General features: G+C 44.9%; 1 protein-coding gene across 1 annotated transcript in view; it reads left to right on the top strand.

Annotated features, from left to right (window-relative positions):
* Positions 1–1,470: 1,470 nt before the first annotated feature.
* CPNE9 (copine family member IX) overlaps positions 1,471–20,774 on the top strand; it is a 25,472-nt gene continuing 6,168 nt past the window's right edge. Inside the window, exons 1-16 of the mRNA XM_006859167.1 lie at positions 1,471–1,681; positions 2,208–2,248; positions 2,361–2,407; positions 2,498–2,601; positions 3,100–3,136; positions 3,501–3,580; positions 10,342–10,405; positions 10,531–10,634; positions 10,871–10,975; positions 12,501–12,542; positions 12,874–12,949; positions 13,059–13,112; positions 13,551–13,612; positions 14,359–14,405; positions 15,153–15,334; positions 15,595–15,722. Coding sequence (XP_006859229.1) covers positions 1,614–1,681; positions 2,208–2,248; positions 2,361–2,407; positions 2,498–2,601; positions 3,100–3,136; positions 3,501–3,580; positions 10,342–10,405; positions 10,531–10,634; positions 10,871–10,975; positions 12,501–12,542; positions 12,874–12,949; positions 13,059–13,112; positions 13,551–13,612; positions 14,359–14,405; positions 15,153–15,334; positions 15,595–15,722 — 1,241 coding nt within the window. The 5' untranslated portion in view covers positions 1,471–1,613. The remainder of the gene's footprint in view (positions 1,682–2,207; positions 2,249–2,360; positions 2,408–2,497; positions 2,602–3,099; positions 3,137–3,500; positions 3,581–10,341; positions 10,406–10,530; positions 10,635–10,870; positions 10,976–12,500; positions 12,543–12,873; positions 12,950–13,058; positions 13,113–13,550; positions 13,613–14,358; positions 14,406–15,152; positions 15,335–15,594; positions 15,723–20,774) is intronic.

The following is a 20,774-nucleotide window of genomic DNA, read 5'->3' as shown; positions in this document are numbered from 1 at the left end:
ACCCCAGGTCTGAGGTATCCCAGGCTTTTGGGAACCTGTTACCTGTGCAGAAGCCCAGGGCTGCTTGAGAATTCTGGAATCTTTGGCAAGTGGGGTCTTCATTCTTAACAAGTTCTGCAGACAGCACAGTCCAGGACCAGGTGGCCTGCAGAGCCCTGCCTATGGGGGAGGGACAGGTTTCTAGGCTTTGGCAACAGCTCTTGGAGAATGTGTGTACACATAGTGTGACATCATAGTGCATCGGCATCAAACAGCTTGAAATCTTGAAGGTTCTAAACACAACAGTGCTAGATGAGTATAACAGCCACTATATACTGAGTTCTTGTCACAAGAGAAGCTGTCAGTATGAATGACCAGAAGACACAAATCACACCAGTGAATGTTTATTAAGCATTTTTTAAGTGCTGTTGAGTTGATTCTGACCCATAGCGACCCTGTATAGGGTTTCCGAGGAGCAGCTGATGAGCTTGAACTGTGGACCTTGCAGTTCAAACGGCTTTGCAGTCTGGCGCATTTACCCACAGCGCCACATAGAGCATTTACCATTCACTAAAAGTTCTAGTGGTTATGAATTGGGCTGCGAACCTCAAGGTTAGCATTTTGAAACTACCAGCTGTTCCGCCCGAGAAAGATGAGGCTTTCTACTCATATTTACAGCCTCAGAAACCCTGTACCCTGTACAGGGTCACTATGAACCGGAATCCACTCCATGGCACATAACTAATCAAAAGACCTGGCTAAGGAGCTTTGGTAGCATAGTGATTAAAGAGTCGGGCTGCCAACCTCAAGGCCAGCAGTTCGAAACTGCCAGTGGTTCCACAGGAGAAAGATAACACTTTCTGCTCCGGTAAAGATTTACAGCCTCGGAAACCCTGTGCAGGGTCACTCAGTCAGATTGGTTCCACGATACTTAACCAATAACAACAAAAGACGTGGCTAACTGCTTCTGTAAAGATTGAGGCCAAGGAAACCCTGTGGAACACAGTTCTCTGGAACACATGGGGTCACCGCCCACCATGAGTCCAAACTGACTTGAAAACAACAAACATCGCCTGTGCCGAGCTTTTTCCATGGACTCTCATAATTTTACACAGCAGTAAAGATCTTTTTACAAAGAGGAGACAGAGCTACAGAGATGTTGAATAACTTGCCAAGGTCACACAGCTAATAAAAACAGATGTAACTTCCTAATCAAAGACCTAAGCTGGTGGGAGGAGACTGTTGAGGGGACAACTCAGGGAAAGGCGACCCCTACACAAAGGCTCACTAAATGCTTCAGCACAGCGGACAGTTCTAGTGCTTAGGGCTTCACCCAGGAGAGTTGTGAGGGACGGACTCTCCCAAGTGTGGACTGGGGTGGGGGGGTGGGGTCTAGGTAAGGTTCCCGATCTGCTGGATGCGGCTCCAATGGGGCGGGGGCCGCCCGCAGGGCCGGGCGGGGCTATGCTGCCATCTGGAGCCAATGCTGCTGGTGGCCACACTTGGCCTGAGCGGCGGGAACGCACGCAGGGCTGGAGGGAGCTCAGTCGCCGCTACCGCCGCGGCACATGGGCCAGCCCCGCAGCCGCTGCCCCTAGCCCGGCGGCCCCACTCTTGCAGCCCCGGGACCAGCCATGTCTCTCAGCGGAATCTCCGAGCGCAGCGTCCCGGCCACCAAAATTGAAATTACCGTCTCCTGTCGGTGAGCGGGCCGCGCCGGGGAGGGTTTAGGCACTGCCCGGCCCCAGTCGGCTCCGGGGCTCGGCACAGACCTGGGCTGCAGCCCGGGAGGAGGCATCTGAGACCAGAAAAATCACGACCGAGGACTCAGCAACCGTTGGCAGGGTCGCGGAAGGAGGCTCCTTGGACAAACCCCACCCCGAAAAAGAGGGTTGAGCCTGAGGACTCAAGGGGTGGGCCGTGGGGATTCTAGAAGAGCTGGGCCTGGGAAGACAAAGTTCTGGGGAGACCCCGCTTTCATGGGCCCTTGCAGACAGTGTGAGCACGGACGTATCCCGTCCGCAGAGACACGAAGACCTGGTTCTGGGCTGAAATTCCCAGCGCTGGTCTGGGCTCTGACAGCGTAGACCCCCGGCGAAGGGCAGCGACAAGGGGTGGAGGTGTGGGAGAGGAATACAGCGATGGGATGGCATGACTTGAGCCCCATACTTCCGCCCGACTCAAGAGTAACCCACCCTGTCTGTATCCGTCTGTCTCGCTTTTTCTAGGAACCTGCTGGACCTCGACACCTTCTCCAAGTCCGACCCGAGTAGGCGGCCCCAGAACCGGGAGGGGGAACTTGGGGTCCCGGCGCGGCTGAGGGGCGGGGGAACAAGAAAGGGGTGCGAGGCGACCTAACGTCCTTCCCAACCCCGCCGCAGTGGTGGTGCTTTACACGCAGAGCCGAGCCAGCCAGGAGTGGCGGGAGGTGAGTCCGAGTCCCTGCCCAGCCCAGGACCGCCCCCGGAACCACCTGCTCCCTGCAGGCCCATTGCTGACCCTCCACCTCCCCGCCCAGTTCGGACGGACAGAGGTGATCGACAACACACTGAACCCAGACTTCGTGCGCAAATTCGTCCTCGACTATTTCTTTGAAGAGAAGCAAAACCTACGCTTCGACGCGTGAGGCTCCGCCCAGAACACTGGCTTGGCCCGGCCCCTGACCTGGATCCTCCCGGAATTTTGCCTGGGCCCCGCCCCTGCCTCGCCTCGATCCCGTCTCCTTCCCCAGACCCAGCTCTGTTCAACTCAGAATGGTTCCACTTGTTTTATCCTTGCCCCCAAACCTTAGATCAGGTCACTCCCTAGCCTGTTCACTCCCTAGCCCTGGCTTTGTCCACAAATCAGCTCCCTAATTTAACTTGACCTCCGTCTGCATATGGCCCCTTCCCCGATATTGCCCCACCCCCAGCACTGCTTCTGACTGGGCCTTTGCCTGAATCCACACTCTCTCCGATCCTGCCCCCTTCCCCAAATGAGATTTAGGTTGAAGTTCCGGACTGTGGCCTTCCCTCACTCCATCCACAATTTTAACCTGGACTCAGAGCCCTACCCCTTTCTAGCCTCTCCTACCCAGCCCGACTCCCACCCTAAACCCAGCAAGCTCCACTCTCTTTCCAGGTACAACGTCGACTCCAAAACCAATATCTCCAAACCGGTAAGTGAGCGTCCCCTTGGAGTTGGCTAGGCACACTGGAGGTGCTTAAATGTGTTAAACGGCCCTCCTAAGAATCCCACCTACCGCGTGATCCATCCTAACTCCATCTTCTTCCGGACCCCAAACCCACCCTCCCCTGGCCTCCACTCCAGCCCCTGCTTAGGTTCCCCCTGCACCCCTTCCTCACTGTGCTGCTTCCTTCCTCGGCTGCGGCTGGGACCCTCAGAAGGTGAGTCTGAATCGGACTGGACTTTGCGGGTGTGGGCCCCGGACTGATGATAGTGGGACCAAGAAGGGGAGTACGGAACGCCCTGACGGTGTACAGCACCGCCCCTCCTGGTCTGTCTGACTCTTCGTCTCTGAGCAGGACTTCCTGGGACAAACATTTCTGGCCCTAGGAGAGGTGATCGGAGGCCAGGGCAGCCGCGTGGAGAGACCCCTCACGTGAGCCAAATGGAAAAGGGTGTGGGGAAGGAGTGGGCGCCTCCAAATTCTCACTCCCAAGGACACTACTAGCCTTGGAGGCTAGGATTTCCGCTGGTCAGAGGCCTTAGCTGCTACCCATCACGCTAGTGAGAAAGACCAGTCTACAGAACTGTCTGCCCAAATCACTCAAATTTGATATGCCTTCTCTCCTCACTCTTTTTCTATGTCTGGCTCTACTTTTAAGGTCCATTTTCAAGCCCTCTCCTCCGGGAAACTTTCTCTGCCTAAATCATATCCTCAGGAAATCCACTTACTAAATACTAATTAACATGTTCTGTTTGTCACGACCTGTGCTAGACACCAGGGACTCATCCATTTAGTGAATACTACTGGGCGAGACTCTTTATTGCCATCCACTGTTCAAGGGACTGGGTTGCAGTGGTGAACAAAACAAAGGTTTCTGCCCTCAAAGAGACAATACAAAATAGACAAGTAAATTACATAATGTATTTTTTTTTAATTACATAATATATTAAGTGCTATGAGAGAAAGGACACTGTGGAGCCACATAAAAGGGACTGGAAGTGCCACATAAAAGGGTCAAGTAGAAATAGAGGTAGGTCACTTCTGAGCAACAACCTGAAGAGAGTGAGGGAGTGGACTATGCAGATAACTGGAGGAAGTATGTTCCAGGCAGAGGAAACAACCAGTTCAAAAAGCGTGGTGCCTTCAAAGACAGTGAGGAGGCCATGGTGACTGAAGCCCAGTGAGCAAAGGGAAGAATAGGGGGAAGGGAGGCTGGATAGTTAACCAGGGACACAGGTAGGCCTCTTTAAGGACTTTAACTTTTGCTCTGAAATGAGATGGGAGCCTTTGGAGTGTTCAGAGTAGAAGAGTGATGTCATCTGATTTATACTTTCAAAGGATTATGCTGCCTGCTATCAATAAACCTTGAGTCACAAAGGTAGATGCAGAGAGCCAATTAGAAGCCAGTAATCAGTAATCCAGGTGAGGGATCTTAATGACTTGGACCAGGGTAGGGATATATTGTTAGATATTAGATATATTTTGAAAGTGAAGCCCACAGATTTGCTAGCAGACTGAATATGGATGTGAGAGGAAGAGAGAAGTTAAGGAAGCTGTCAAGGTGTGTGGAAGAATGGAGTTGCCATCAACTGAGATAGTAAAGAGCTAAAGGAGGAGTAGGTTGGGGAGAACGGGTTTCAATCAGGACTTCAGTTCTGACCTATTGCATTTCATGCCTTTCCCTGGTGGTATAGTGGGATAAGCATTGGGATAAGATTGGTGGTTCAAATCCACCAGCCACTCCATGGACAAAAGATGAGGCCATCTGCTCCCAGTTGGTTATTAGAAATCCAAATGAAAATGTCAAACAACTTGGAAATCACTGTAGGATGCATGAATCTTGGGTGCTCTGCGAAGGAGTGAATAGAGATGGTGAAGACAGAAGACCAAAAAGACTGAGACACTTTAAGAGAAAGAACTAGAAAAAGAGACTGATAAGGAACAATTAAAGAAATAGAGTAGGACCAAGAGAAGATGCTGATGTCCCAGAAGCAAAGTAATAAAAGTCTGTCAAGAAGAAGAGAGTGACCAACCAGGTCAAGGAGAGTGAAGACTGAGAACTGACCATGGGGTCCACATGGTGGAGGATATAGGTAGCTCTGGTAAGCATAGCTTTGAAAGAGAGATGGGGTGGAAGTTTAGAAGAGCATAGGAGAGGAATTGGAGTCAGGAAATTTTTCTGCAAGGAGAAGAAACATAGAGTGGTAACTAGAGGGGGAAGTAAGGTTAAAAATAGTTTTGTTGTTGATGTTTCCAGTTTCCAGTTTCCAGAACCACTTTTGTTCCCCCCCACCCCCAACTTGTCATTGTGAATTGAGTGAAGGTTTACAGAGCAGATCATCAGTTTTACAAACCATACAGCCTGCTTCACGACGTGGTTGCAATCCCCTCCATGTACCAGTAGTCCTGGTGTGGCACTGTAGGATAAAGCACAGGACCACAAGGTCGGTTTGAACCACAAGTTCAAACCCACCAGCCGCTCTTTGGAAATCCTATACAGGGTCATTATGAGTCAAAACCCATTTGACAGCACTTAATAAAAACAACAACCAACAGTTAAACAGCATTGACCTCTATTCACTTTAATTATTGCATTCCTCCCTGTGTCTCCCACTACCTTCATCTTTCCTCTGCTAAACTCCCTTTTTGTTGTATATAGCCTACACTGTCATCCATGTTAACATGTGTCTACCCTCTAGCCCATGAATAGTTTTTCCGTTCAACCTCTGCCCCCCACCCAATGATCGTAGATTGTTTCCTTTATCAAGAAAACCTTTTGCAACATTGGTTTCATATAATGTCCTTTTGTGATTCACTGATTTCACTCAGCATAATGTCCTCTAGGTTTAACCACTTCACTCAGCATAATATCCTCCAGGTTCAACCATATTGTGAGGTATTTCACAGATTCATCATCATTCTTCAACATTTAAAGTATCCCACTGTGTGATTGTACCAAACTTTGTTTAAACATTCTTTTGTTGATGGGCATTTAGTCTGTCTACCTCTTTCTTATGTCTCTTGGAGACAGCATATTGAAGGATCCTGTTTTCTTATCCATTCAGTTCTTTATGTCTCTTGACTGGTACATTTAATCTATTTATATCAGCTGTTCCACGGGAGAAAGATGAGGCTTTCTGCTCCCATAAAGATTTACAGCCTCGGAAATCCTGTACAGTGTTGCTATGAGTCGGAACTGACTCCACAGCACATAACCACCACCACCACCACCATATTCAGTCTAATTATCGCTAAGTATGAATTGATTGTTGTTTTTCTGTGTGCCTTTTTGTGGTGCTGCTGGATTCTTTGTTCCACATAATTTTCTGTGCTGAGTTCATTTTGTTTGTGGATTTTCTTGTCATTTTAATTTCTGTTGGGTTAATGTTTACAAAATCTTTTTGTGTTTCCTTTTTTTTATTTTTATGTGCAGGTGTGTTATTTTTCTTTGAGGTTACCCTGTAATTTATTAATTTTTTCCCTGCTTAAATCGTGAACTTGACTTGGCTTCCTTTCTATTTGGAAGTTCTGTATCTACAATTTCCTGTTTTTGCTTTATAGTTGATTTCATTGTACATTGATATCTCTGCTTCTCTATATTCAGTCTTGTAGTTTTGTTTTACTTGTGTGTCTGGATTGAGGTGTGGGTGGTGGTGTCATGCATCAGGTTGTTGATTTAGTATTTGTTGTAAAGTTAGTCTGGTCATTACATATTCCTTTAATTTCTGTTTATGAGGAAATATCCTAATTTCATCATTGTATTTGAGGGGCAACTTTGCTGGGTATATGATTCTTAGTTGGCAATATTTTTCTTTCAGAGTTTTGTGTATATCATTCCATTGCCTTTTTGCCTGAGAGGTTTCTGCAGAGGAATCAAAGCTTAGTCTTATTGGTTCTCTTTGTAGGTGACTTTTTGTTTTTTCTGAACTGCTCTTGGGATTCTTTCCTTGTCTTTGATTTTAGAAAGTTTGATTATGATATGTCTTGGTGATGTGGATCTATTCTGTTGGAGGTTCCTTCGGCTTCTTGTATGCTTATCTTTGTATCTTTCATGAAGTTAGGGAAGTTTTTTTCCCAACAACTCTGACAGTTTTCTCTGTGTTTATCTCTTTTTGTTCTGGAATTCAACTACCCATAAGTTGTTCCTCTTCTTGGTGTCCCAATGTAGCTCTTAGACTTTCTTTGGATTTTTTTTCATTTTTTTTTTCTGGTTTGTTTTTCAAGCTCACTAATTCAGACTTCTGTTGTTTCATATCTACTCCTTTGCCCTTTCAATGTATTGCCATTTTCTGAGATATTTGTATTAATCTTCTGGATTTCTAATTGTAGGTTTTGTATTGTTTCAAAATTTGCATTTGTTTTGTCTGTTTGTTTTTGTAGTGTTTTTCTGAATTCTTACAGTTTTTATTATGTTCTCCTAGTTTTCTTCAATCTTTCCATTGATCCTTTGAATGTACCTAATTATCATTCTTTTTCAATTAGTTCTATTACCTTTTCTTCCTCAGAAATGTCTTCTGGTTCTACATCTTGGTCATTGTTTGAGCCATTCTCTCTTGTTTCTTGAGCTAAAATTGTCTGCTGTCTCCAGGGCATTGTGGGGTTGTCACATTTGTCCAACAAAACAAACAGTGCAGTTTGGGGATCCAGAGGGGAGAAGTCTCTTGGGGGCTTCTGAAATTCAAGATGCTCATGAGGTAGGTGGTTGTGGAAGGGAAGTGACAGCAGAGCTCCTGGCCCTAGATGAAGTTCCTGTTGGCCAGGGTATTATCTATGTTCAGAGCACTCAATCTAGAAGTAGTTCGTGGGGTCCTTGCTAGAGCTAATTTCAGCTGGAGCTAATTTTAGGACCACAGGGAAGCTAGGGGCAGGACGACTGGTTAGATGCTGGTCTGGTGGCTCTGTGGACTTTGTAGGTCTGGAGCTGAGCCCACCTGAGTCCAAGCACCAAAGAAGCAAACCAAAGCGGCGCAGCCAGCCCCCACTTCATGCTGGTGTGGCTCCCAATCACGAGGCTCCAAACTCCCAGGGAGCAGAGTCTGCTGGGGGTAGATGAGGGTGGGAGCTGGCTAAACTTCTGGCTACCAGGGCCATGTGGGGAAAAAGAAGAAATCACACCTTTACTTTCACCCATGCAAATCTGTTCTGCCAGACCTCTGTGTACTGCCAAAACTGCTTACAAGATGGTCAAGATGTATCTGGCCAGCCAGTCTCCTTCTCTCGCTGTCCCTGCTCAGCCGCTCTTCCCAGCAAGCACTCCATCCGTCTTTCTAACCTTTCTTCTGAAGTTCAGGCTGCCAGAATTTTCATTCTGTGTCTGTTTTATTTTGTCTCTCATATCTTTGCTATAGGGGGTCCGTATAGTACATTTGCCTAGTCCGCCATCTTGCCAGAAGTCCTTGTTTTGTTTTTTAATATGAGAAATAAGTCATTTTAAAGAAAATTATACTATATTTGTATATGGATAAGAATGACTCAGTAGAATCTGAAATTTTGACGTAAGTGAAAGAGGAGAAAGTTGCTAGACTGAGGTCCTTGAACAGACAAGATGGTGTAGGATGTGGTGTTCAATGGAGGGGCAGATAGACACCTGCACTGTTCATCTGTAGCAATGGGGAAGAGAGCAGAGTGTGCGTGTGAAGACGTTGGTGGTAGAGTAGGCATGTGGTAGAGTCGGTGTAATTGTCTTCTGGCTGCTTCTGTTTTCTCAATGAAGTGTAGGATACAAGGTCATCTGCTAAGTGAGGATAGGGGAGAAAGTGGTGGGGTTTTAAGGAAAGAGAAGAGGTAAAACCACCATCTAGCAGAGCTGGAGAGCAAATGGACTAGGAATGTCTAGTACCAGGCAGCATTCAGGACCCTCTTGAGGTTTTAGTCATGGATTTTAAATGGAACCAGTTGGCAAGATTGTGTTTTTCTCTTGTGTGTTCAGCCCTATGGGTAAATATGGATTATGCAGAGTTGGATTTCACTCAGACTGTGGTTCTGCCAAACAAGCATGTCTAAGTGAGTTAGGGGCCAGGGAGAAAAGGCAAGGTACAAATGAGTGATTATTAAAATCATTGAAGGGAATTTAGTCAGGGTAAGGAAATGAGGGAGAACATTAGGCAGGAGGACAGGAAGACTGGGGTAGGATCAACGACTTGCTAGTACCAGATATTCAGGTGAACAATCCCTGCACTCATAACACTCTTTTATTGTTTTCAATCACAGCTTCAGATATTGAAGGAATCAAAGAAATAGTTGAACATTCTCATTTCGAAGGTAGGGAAGGTCACACAGCAAGTGAAAGACAGGGATTGAGTTTAATACTTTCCTGACCTAGCCTTCTCTCTGCCACACATTAGATCCTTCTGGGAATCAGAGCCCTCAGACTCTATCAGAAAGGTTCCTGACTACTTGGAGACCCAAGGAAAATTGAGGGATGGGGGTCCTTGTATTTGCCTTGAAAGCCCATGGGAGTCTCCTTTCTAGGGTCAAGAAAACAATAAGACTTGCCCTTTTTTTTTTTTTTTTAAATCTCATTCCTTTAGTCTTAGAAAAACACAACAAGTCTTTAAAACACAGTCTAACAAGGCAGCCTCTAGGTCTAGATAGAAATTCCCCTCCCTGTTGGCTTTAACAGCCCAGTTTTCCCTGGAAGCTCCTAAAGGCAGTATCCTTGGCCAATTCACACCTATGTTCTCTGAGCCTATGTAGTATGCGGGCATATAATAGATACCAGGGCCTTCTTTGAGGAATACAACTACCTTCATATCTGTAAAGCTTGCAAATTGCTCTTCCTTCCATGTATTAATTTAAACATCCTCACAATCTTGAGAGGTGGGTGTGATTCCCATTTCATGTTTGAAAAATTAAGACCCACAAGAGGGAAGAAACTTTCTCAGGGTCACACAGTTTAGACATCACAAAATCCACCCTGAGTCCACTGATTCTAAATTCCATGTCTTACCCTCACTACCAGTAGGAGATATTAATTTACATTTATCTAACCCTTTTCTACCGGAATACAGACCAGTCCTCAGTCAAAAATCAGTCCCTTCCTCACCAGGAGCTAGCCAAGACAGAAGGGGACACAGTCAGAGAGGACTGTCACAAAATTATGAGTTGAATCTCTAGAGAAAGTTCATATTGACCAACCCAGTCCTAGTTGACCTCCCTAACCACTCTTACCAAAAGAACTTTTCTACTTCTAGGGGTGTACCAGGCAAGAAATGTGGGACCATCTTGCTGACCGCAGAAGAACTTAGCAACTGTCGGGTTAGTAGGAGCCACATGCTAGATCTAAGAGGCTACGTTCCCTTCTCTTCCCATATTCCCTTTAGTGGGATGGTTGAAGGCTAGGGTAATTTGGATGTCAGCAGTCTGAACTCATCCATTCCCAGGACATTGCTACTATGCAGCTGTGTGCTAACAAGCTGGACAAGAAGGACTTCTTTGGGAAGTCAGACCCCTTCCTCGTGTTCTACAGGAGCAATGAGGATGGCACGTGAGTCACCTATCCCTCTTCCTGTACACCATGATCATGGGCCCATCAGAGCTCTTAGGCTAAGTCAAGGGCACCATCTTGGTCTTCACCAGTACCTGAGCTTAGAATTCACTCAAGACATCACAAAACATATATTTAACAAGTAAGAAAATCCCAGAGTCTCCCAAAGTAGCGGGTTGTTTCTGGGCTCAGTTCTACCCTAGGGCAGGCTCCAATCCTCTTTTTCTTCTGTCCAGGTTCACCATCTGCCACAAGACAGAGGTTGTGAAAAACACACTGAATCCTGTGTGGCAGCCCTTCAGCATCCCTGTGAGGGCACTGTGCAATGGAGACTATGACAGGTTTGCTTCTGTATAAGCTGTGGTGGCAAGGGGACAGAGGCACAGGAATGGGACTCCTGAGTCCTAGAATGATGACAGCAGTATCCAAAAGTGTTGGAGGGTTTTCAGTAGGACAGGGTCCTAGGCAAATAGATGGGTACATGGGAAGACAGATGTATGGCCATAAAGATGGATAAGTGGGTTATCCCTAGTGAGGATGGGTGGATGAATGGATAGATAGATTGATATGTAGATGAGTGGATTAAACAGAAAGTAAACAAGGGAATGGGCATTTACATCCATATGTGAATGGGTGGATGGAAGGAAGGAAACATGGATGGATGGACAGATAGACCATTGGATGGATGAACTGAAGAACTGATGAGTGGATATGTGGATAGGTATATAAGAGGATTAGTGGGTAGATGAAGGAGGAAATGGATGAATGGACAGCAGATAAATGGATAGGTTGACCAATGGGTAGATTAAAGCATGGAAAGATGACAGATGATGAATTGGTAAGTGGATGAGTAGATGGATAGATATATGAAGGCTTAGTGGATGGATGGGCAGAGAGGTCAATGAAATCATAGATAATGGATAGGTGGAATGATCTGTAGATTGATGGGTAGACAGATGAATGGCTGGTAAATGCATGGATGAGTTACTGGATGAATGAGCTGCTACATAGGTATAAAGTATATGGATAAGTTGACCATATAAACAAACAAATGAACAGTATGTAGATGGATGGACAGGTGAGTGGGTGGACGGATGGATAGGCACATACACAGATGAGTAGATGAGTGACTAGGCAGATGAATGGAAGATAAGACAAACACATTTCAGATGACTGGGTTTTTGTTTGGATACATGAATGTTTGCACATCAGTGAGAAAGTGAATGCCTGTATTCAGTTAGTTTAATGTGTTGATAAACAGATTAAAAAGTAACTGAACTGGCAAATGTTTGGTTAAATGAATGAATGGTTGGCTAGATGGATGGTTGGATAAACTGACACATAGCTAGAGGGACACATGGTATGACTTATATATAGTAATTAACAACAAGGAATTTGGAACCAGGCTCTCCAAGCTTAAATCTCAGCTCAATCACTTACTAGCTATGGACCTTAGCCAAGTTATTTTCTTTTTCTGAACTTTAGTTTTCTTACCCCGAAATGATATTTACTTTATAAGGTTAAATAAGACAGTGTGTTTAAAGTGCTGAGAATAATGCCTGGATTCTAAGTAAGACTCAACAATGGTGAAAGTAGGAGTGCTAACGTAGGAATCAACTCTATGCAAACGAGTGTTAATGGTAATAGTAGTAGTAATAGTGGTGGTGATCGTAGATGGTGCATGCATGGACTGATGAATGAATGGATGGGATGGATGAATAGAGATTGGAAACTGAATAGATTGATGAAAGGACAGATGGGTGGATGGAAAGATGACTTGTGTATGGCTAAGCTGGTGTTGGGTGGTCTCTGGAGTTTATCATACATACACACCCCATATATGTATGTTTCTCTTTTGCATTTCAGAACTGTGAAGATTGATGTATACGACTGGGACCGGGATGGAAGGTGGAGCTGCCCCACATAGTCCCTACTCCTGTGCTTGCTCAACAGTCCCTTTAATATGTAGTCCATTCATAGGAATCTCAGAGCTGCATTGGGAGTCAGTGAGAAGGATGTTAACTCTCCCCATTATCCAGGTGCTAGGACTTTGGCTACACCTGATTCCCTGTTGTCTCTCTGGTGTATTGTCTTCCCTTTTTTTCCTCTTAGTGTGGCCCCTCTTCTGATTGCAGCTCTAGTGCCTTACAGCTGGATTAGGGGCTGGGGTTAGGGGGAATAAAGGCTGGGCTTGGGGCTGGCTCCAGCTACTGCTCACCTACCCCTGCCCTCATTGCAGCCATGATTTTATCGGTGAGTTCACCACCAGCTACCGGGAGCTGAGCAAGGCCCAGAACCAGTTTACCGTGTATGAGGTGAGTGCTCCAGCCCTGCCCTGCCTCGGTTGCCCAGGCCCCCATCCCTGTGTATAGGCAGCAGCTCCCTTCCTCTGTTCCCACCTTCACAGTTACCTTTCTCCTTTAGGTCCTTAACCCTCGGAAGAAGTGTAAGAAGAAGAAATATGTCAACTCGGGAACTGTGAGTTCTCCTGGAGTACTGGCCCTCCTTAAACCCTCTGTCTCCATGCCCATGAAAATAGCTGGCAAATGTGTATGGGGGGTGGGGATGGGGGGGGGAAGGTGATGGGCATAGATTACTTGGATACAGTAGTACTGTTGGGCACAAGGTGGCACTATTTAAGCGTTTCTTTGGTTTTGTTTCTGATTCACCTGGTGTAAATTGTGTGATCTTTATACTTTTTTTTTTCCTTTGTACTCTTTTGCAGAATAAAAGTAATCCTAAATTGCATTTCCCAATATGATATGCTTTTGAAAATCCAAATATGTTTCTGACAGTTTCCCCTTTGGCCCCTTTAAGAAATTGCAAGCTTCTCGCCAAAGTTCTGCAATGCCTCCCTCCCTTCTGCCACCCCACTACCCTTTCCCAAGTGCCAGGGATACCTCTCCTGTCCCACAGGTGACGCTGCTCTCCTTCTCTGTGGACTCTGAATTCACTTTTGTCGACTACATTAAGGGCGGGTGAGTCACAGGCCAAGCTCTGGGCTGAAAGCCCAGCAGTGAGTTACTCCCAGTTCCGAGCCTCAGATTTCTGATTATGAAGGGTGAGCATCCAGTCTGATCATGGAGGTAAACTTTTAAACACTTGGTAAACTATGAAATGCTCTGTAACCTGCAAAGTATGGTCACTCATAGTTCTATTTATGGGGCTTCCTAGCTTCTAGTCCTCTCCCACAACTCCCCCAGAAAGATATCAAACCAGTGATCTTCAACAGTGGTCCCAGACAAAAGCTATGGCCAAGGAACAGGGAGAGACTAACACAGAAGGAAAAGTTAACCAAGTCTGTAGGGGACATTCTACTCGGTTCAGGGAAGGCAAGCAGACCTGGAAAAACACTCTGCTTCTCTGAGCCTCAGTTTTCTCCTCTGTAAAATGGGGTATTCATTCATATAATTGCAGGGCTATCATGAGGGTTAGATTAAACTACTCATATACTAATTGGCATACAGTGAGCATTTAAAACTCTACTACCCAAAGTGTGGTCCATGGACCAGAAGCAACAGTATCACTTAGAAGTTTGTTAGAAATGCCAGACCTTCTGAATAAGAATTTGCATTTTAATAAGATCTCTAGATGGTTTGCATGTACACTGCTTTTAAAAGTATTAGTCCCTCAATTTCTTTCTTTCTTACTTTTTTAAAATTTTTGATTGTGAATTGAGTGAAGGTTTAGTCCCTCACTGTCAATCCATCTACTTCCCTAACAGGACCCAACTGAACTTCACAGTAGCCATTGACTTCACAGCTTCCAATGGTGAGGCAGGAAGTGGGGAACGGGGTGGGCTAAGAGTTACAGTCCAAACATCAGGGATTGGCTAGATCTCTATCAGATAAAAGAGGGGCTGTTGTGGCCAGATGATTGGGTGGGAGGGTAGACAGAGAGCATAGAAAAATAGATGGGTAAAAGGAGGTTGAAATGATAGCTGACTCAACAGGTGAATGAATAAATGGATAGATAGGAGTGAATGAAGGTAAAAGGAAAGACAGGTAAATGGGTGAACAATGAATAGATGAATAAACAGGGTAAATGTATAGATGAATGAGTGAGTATAGTGGGTTGGACAATGGATACATGGATAGGTAGGTCAGTGGATAGATGGACAAATATTTAAATTGGTGAAAGAATGGGTAAGTAGATGGGGGAATGGACAGTGGATGGATCCATCTGAGAACAGAGAGATACTACATGAATAGAATGGATAAGGGTGGATGGATAGCTGGTTAAATGCATAAAAGAATAAAAATGGACAAGTGGATGGATGGATCGATGAGTAGACAGTTAAATAAGAGAATGTTTAAATAGATAGATTTACATATAGCTATAGAGGGATGGGTAAGTAGACAGATGCAGATGAGTACAAGAACAGATTGATGAACAGGTGAAATAATGGAGTAGATGGGCAGATGGATAGATGAATGGAAAGGTAGATGGATGTATGCAAGATAGGCAGGTGAGCAGATGGATGAACCAGGTAACCATGGGACTCCTGTGTTCCTACAGGGAATCCCCTGCAGCCCACCTCCCTGCACTACATGAGTCCCTACCAGCTCAGCGCCTATGCGATGGCCCTCAAGGCAGTAGGAGAGATCATCCAGGACTATGACAGTGACAAGCTCTTTCCAGCCTATGGTTTTGGGGCCAAGCTGCCTCCAGAGGGTCGGATCTCCCACCAATTCCCCCTGGTATGGGATGGTCCCAAATAAACCTGTTCTCTGCTCTGGCATCTGGCCCACCCAAGTGGATGAATTTCTTCTATTTACATTTCTTCTAAGGGTCAAGGACTTGCAAGGGATCAGGAAAATATGAGAAGAAGGGAGCAGGGCTGGAGTTTGGAGGGGAGCCTGAAAGGGGGTGATGGGAAAAGGAAAGAGTGAGCTGGGATCAGAGTATGCCTGGGTGTCCCCTGCACTGGCTCAGCCTGGCGGGGCATCTTCCCTGACAGAATAACAATGATGAAGACCCCAACTGTGCAGGCATTGAGGGTGTGCTGGAGAGCTACTTCCAGAGTCTGCGCACAGTGCAGCTCTACGGACCCACCTACTTTGCTCCTGTCATCAACCAGGTGGCCAGGTAAGGGAACTGCATGGGGCTACGGGAGAGTTAGGGGATTAGGTAAGGGAACTGCATGGGTTACGGGAGAGTTAGGGGATTAGACAGGAAGTTGGTTCCCTAAGGGTCATCAGAACCACTCTTGGGTGAACTTGAGCTTTGGGGAGGAGGTGAAGGTTCAATATTGATCAGGTCCTAGTACAAAGAGGTTGCATAAAGCCTTATTCTGCAGCAGGGAGAATACCAACAGACTACCCCAACCCCTATCCCAGGGAATGACAATGTAGGCATCAAGTTGGGGTAAAAGAGAGAAAGAAGGGTCTATGGTTATGGCATAAGCTTTGGCATCAAACCTGGGTATGATCCTGGCTCCATCACTCATTGACCTTGTGACATTAAGCAACTTAGCCTCTCTAAGCTTCCATTTCATCTCTGCAAAATGGGTATAACAATGAATAATAATAGCACCTTCTTTATAGGCTTATTGGAAAGTTAAAATTAGATAACAGAGAGTTACTAGCACTGTGTCTGGCCATAGTAAATGCGTAAGTGATAGCTTGCAAAACAGAAGAGTAACTTTCCAAATTTTCAAGAAGAAAAATAAATCAAACAACGAAAACCCAAATCATATATAAAATGACTTAAAAAGTACCAAAGCTATTTAAAATGAAATGACAGAACTAAAACCAAACAGATGTCAATAAACATAAATGAGAAAAGCTTTCCTATTTAAAGGATTTTCTCATTGCATTAAAAAAAAAATAAACCTACTATATGCTGACTAGAGGAGACAGTGGAAACAATGCAGTTCAGAAGGCTTGAAAGTAAGATGAAAATAAACAAGTAAATAAACTGAAGAATTACAGGGTAACTTATATACCCATAGACTTCCTTTTCCCCTAATAAAGACATACTTTCTAATTCAGAATTACAGTGATAGTTTCATTATAAAAGTAACATAACATCATTATAGAAAATTTGTGTGAATCTTTATATATAGTTCTATGCAGTGTTTTTCCTATGCATCCATAATTATAATCAAATGGCATGTAGCATTTCACTACTGCCATTTTCACTTAACATTGGAGCCTGTGCATCTTGGTTGTTGTTACTCAGACTTTTTACATATTACCTTAAGGACGTACAGATTCATTTATTCATTCATTTGGGGGCAATGTAGCATAGTACAGATTCATTTATTCATTCATTTAGGGACAATGTAGCATGAGTGTGGGCTAATGCTATTGAGTTGATCTTGATATCCCAGTGATACCACTAACTAGTTGTGTAACTTTAATTAAGACTTAATTGACCTGTACCTCAGTTTTCTTATATGAAAAATAGAGGTTAATAATAATTATTATTGTGAGGACTGAATTAATATATGTCAAGCTCTTAGAACACTGCGGATGTTAGCTACTACTGCTACTGATATTATCATTATTACTATTCAAAGGGCATCTGCTGTGTGCTCAGTTCTCTGCTGGAGCACCAGAGACGCACAGATGAATCAGATCTAGTCCTGCCCTTGGGAGCTCCCAACTTGGTGCAGGAGACATAGTTATAAATAAATCATTACCTTCTGTGGGCTAGAGCTTCCTAGGTGTTTCCAGCAAGTCATCTCTTATGAATTGCATTGTGTTCCCCCAAACCAATGCTGTAAATCCTAACCTCTATGCCTGTGGTTATAATCCCACTTGGGAGTAGGATATCTTATTATGGTAATAAGATAAGATTGGTGTAGGATAATCTCTTTTGAGATATAAAAGAGATTGAAAGATGAACCTTTCTGCGCCTGTTAAAGATTTACAGCCTTGGAAACCCTGTACAGGGTCGCCATGGGTCGGCACCGACTCGACGGCTCTAACAACAACAAGCAAACAAGCAGAGATGGGGTAAGATCTCCAAACCAAATGGAGCTCTCCAAGGAACCAAGAAGCAGAAGCTGAAGAGACAAGGACCTTCCCTCAGAGCCAATACACAGAAAGCCTTCTCCAAGAGCTTGTGCTCTGATTTCAGATGTCTAGCCTCCTAAACTGCTCCTTGGAAGCCCAATACAGGGTCGCTATGGGTCAGAACCGACTCAATGGCACTTAACAACAACAAACTGAAAAATAAATTTCTGTTTGTTAAAGTCATCCGCTTTTGGTATAGTTGAATCAGATCTAGTCTTGTCCTTGGGAGCTCCCAACTTGGGGCAGTAGACAAATTAAAAATAAGTCATTACCTTCTGCACACCAGAGCTTCCCAGACTTTTCCAGCAAGTCGCCCATCAGCAAAGACGGGTGATTTCATCCCCCAGGGAGAGCTTGCTTAAAGCAGTCAGCCTAAAAATACCTTTGAAGTCTCTATATTTTACCGTAAAATTCATGCAGATTTTTCATTCTTTTCACATTGCATCTCTATGTTTGTTTTAATTTTTAAAAAGATATTTTAAGGTGCTTACAGCTATCTAGCATCCAGGAGGTGATGGAATAGGATGGGAAGCTCCAGCTTTATCCTGTGACCTTGGGTTGCCCTAGTTACACACTGGTACCCTCAGGATTTGGAAAAGCAGACAGCCCACCAGTGATGAGTGGCATCCTAAGAGGTTGAGGTTAGAAGAAGGATAAGGATGTAACCAAACCTGAGCCATCCAAAATAGGCCTACCTGAAGAGGGGACTGCTCAGCTGCATATTGAGGGTGAGCTAGACCTTATCAGGGTGGGGGGAAATAGGCCTGGTAGAAAGAACAGCATGTGAAAAGCAGAGAGCTAGGAAAGAACAAGGTCAGGAAACAGCAAGCAGTTTAATATGACAAAAGTGTGAGATGTGTATGGAAAAGCATCCTGAGAGTAGGCTGGAGTGGAAAGTGATGGGGTCAAGAACTCCCGCCTTGGACTTGGTTGGCCAAGCATGGACTTGAATCCCAGCTTCACCACCACTTAGGAGTGCTAGTTTTCTCATTTTCAAAAAAAGGGCCTACCTTACAGAATTTTATTGTTTTTGTTAAGTGCCTTCAAGTTGTTCCCAACTCATAGTGATCAAGGAGCGGCTGGTGAGTTTGAACCACCAACCTTGTGGTTCAAACTGACCTTATGGTCGAGTACTTATCCTACAACACCACACCAGGATTCCTGTAGAATTTTATGTTATGTTATATTATGTTTAGTGCCATCGACTTGGTTCTGACCTGTAGCAATCAGGTATAGGGTTTCCGAAGAACAGTTGGTGAGCTTGATCTGCTGCTCTTGCGGTTCAAACCGACATTGCAGTTCTGTGCATTAACCCACAGTGTCACGCCAGGACTTTTAGTGAGGATGAAATTAGATCGCATCAGTCGAATATGCAGCTGTGATTTTGATGATCACAAAGAACTCTTCTTGGTCTACCACGCAGTAGCCAAGTGGGCAAAGACTGGCCTCCTCCTGCCAGCCACTACCTGCTCAGCTAACTTCTAGGATTAAATGGACTTGGGAATGCTAGGTATCGACAGGGAACCTAAGATGTACCTTCCTTGCCTCCCACTGTCTCAGACTTCAGATCCCTTCAGGAGTGAGCTCTTGCCCACCACTTCAGTGTCATCTCTCTACTGTAGTTCTATATACTAGAACATACTATCAGCATATTGGTTTGCACATGCCATTCCCTTTCTCTGGAAAACTTTTTCCTTTGCCTGCCCCTTTTTCCTCCCATGCCCACCCACACACACTACTAATTTTTCAGGCATTAGGTTGGACATCACATCCTCAAAGCACTTTAATAGTGTAAACATATACCTTCTCTAAAACAGTACCCTATTCTTTGCTGAATGCTCTGCATGAGAAGCAGGTAAGCAATAACTATTTATGAAACAAATGAGTGACAGGAAAAAGTACCAGCCCAGCCCTCTGAGGAGACTGGAGCCAGAATTCAGCAAAGGAAAAAGATCTGCTAAGGAGGATCTTGGCTCTCTCTCCAGCCCTGGGCCTGGGCAAATTGAGCCTGTACCCATGGCTGTGGGGTTGATTCCAATCAAGGCGACCCCACATGTGTCAGAGCAGAACTGCGTTCCATTGGCTTTCTGTTTCTTTTTCTTTTTTAAAACTTTTTATTGTGAGTTGAGTGAAGGTTTGTAGACAAGATCATCAGTTTTTACATTCAATAAATCCTACACTTTGTTTCATCTCAATGATTGCAATCCCTTCCATGCAACAACAGTTTTCCCACTTCCTTCTGTGGTTTTTATTTCCATTCCACCCTCCTCCCATCCCTTCTCAACTGTGTCCTTAGGTCAATGTTGCCCTTTTGGTCCATAGGGTTTGTGGTGGCTGTAATTGTACAGAAATAAGATAACCAGGGCTTCTTTGGAGATGCTGGGTGGATTCAAACTGCTAACCTTTTGGTTAGTAGCTGAACATAAACTGTTGGCACCACCCAGGGACCACAGCTATTTGGATTCTCCATTTTCAACATGGCTTTCCTCTGATTTTTTATATTAGGCTTGTTGTGCTGTCGAGTCAGTTCTGACTCATAATGATTCTGTATAAGGTTTCCAAGGAGCAGCTCGTGGTTTGAACCATTGGCCTTGTAGTTAATGGTAGTGGTGATTATGTGCCGTGCAGTCAGTTCCAACTCATGGCGACCTTGTACCAGGTTTCCAAGGCTGTAAGTCTTCACGGGAACAGAAAGCTTCATCTTTCTCCCACGGAGCATCTGGTAGTTTCGAACTGCTGACCTTGTGGTTCGCAGCCCGATTCGTTACCACTACGCTACCAGAGTTCCTTGTACTTAATAGTCCAGTGTTTATCCTACAGAGACATACCAGGACGCTAATATTAGGCTTAAGTACCAGCAAGTATTGTTCACTCCTTCACAGTGCTGTTTAGTAGAACTTCTGAAGTGATGGAGATGCTCTCTATCTGTGCTGTCAATAGAAATATGTTTGTTGTTGTTAGGTACCATCAAGTCAGCACCTACTCATAGTGACCCTATGCACAGCAGAATGAAACACTGCCCGATACTGGGCCAACCTCACTACTGTTGCCACGCTTTTGTCAATTGATGCTACCACTTGGCTAATCCATCTCATTGGGGGTCTTCCTCTTTTTCTCT

This window comes from Chrysochloris asiatica, unplaced genomic scaffold (assembly GCF_000296735.1).
Source record: "Chrysochloris asiatica unplaced genomic scaffold, ChrAsi1.0 scaffold00030, whole genome shotgun sequence".
Classification (NCBI taxonomy): Eukaryota; Metazoa; Chordata; class Mammalia; order Afrosoricida; family Chrysochloridae; genus Chrysochloris; species Chrysochloris asiatica.
Note: the sequence above shows the minus strand (reverse complement) of the source record. Positions and strands in the feature narration are given on the sequence as shown.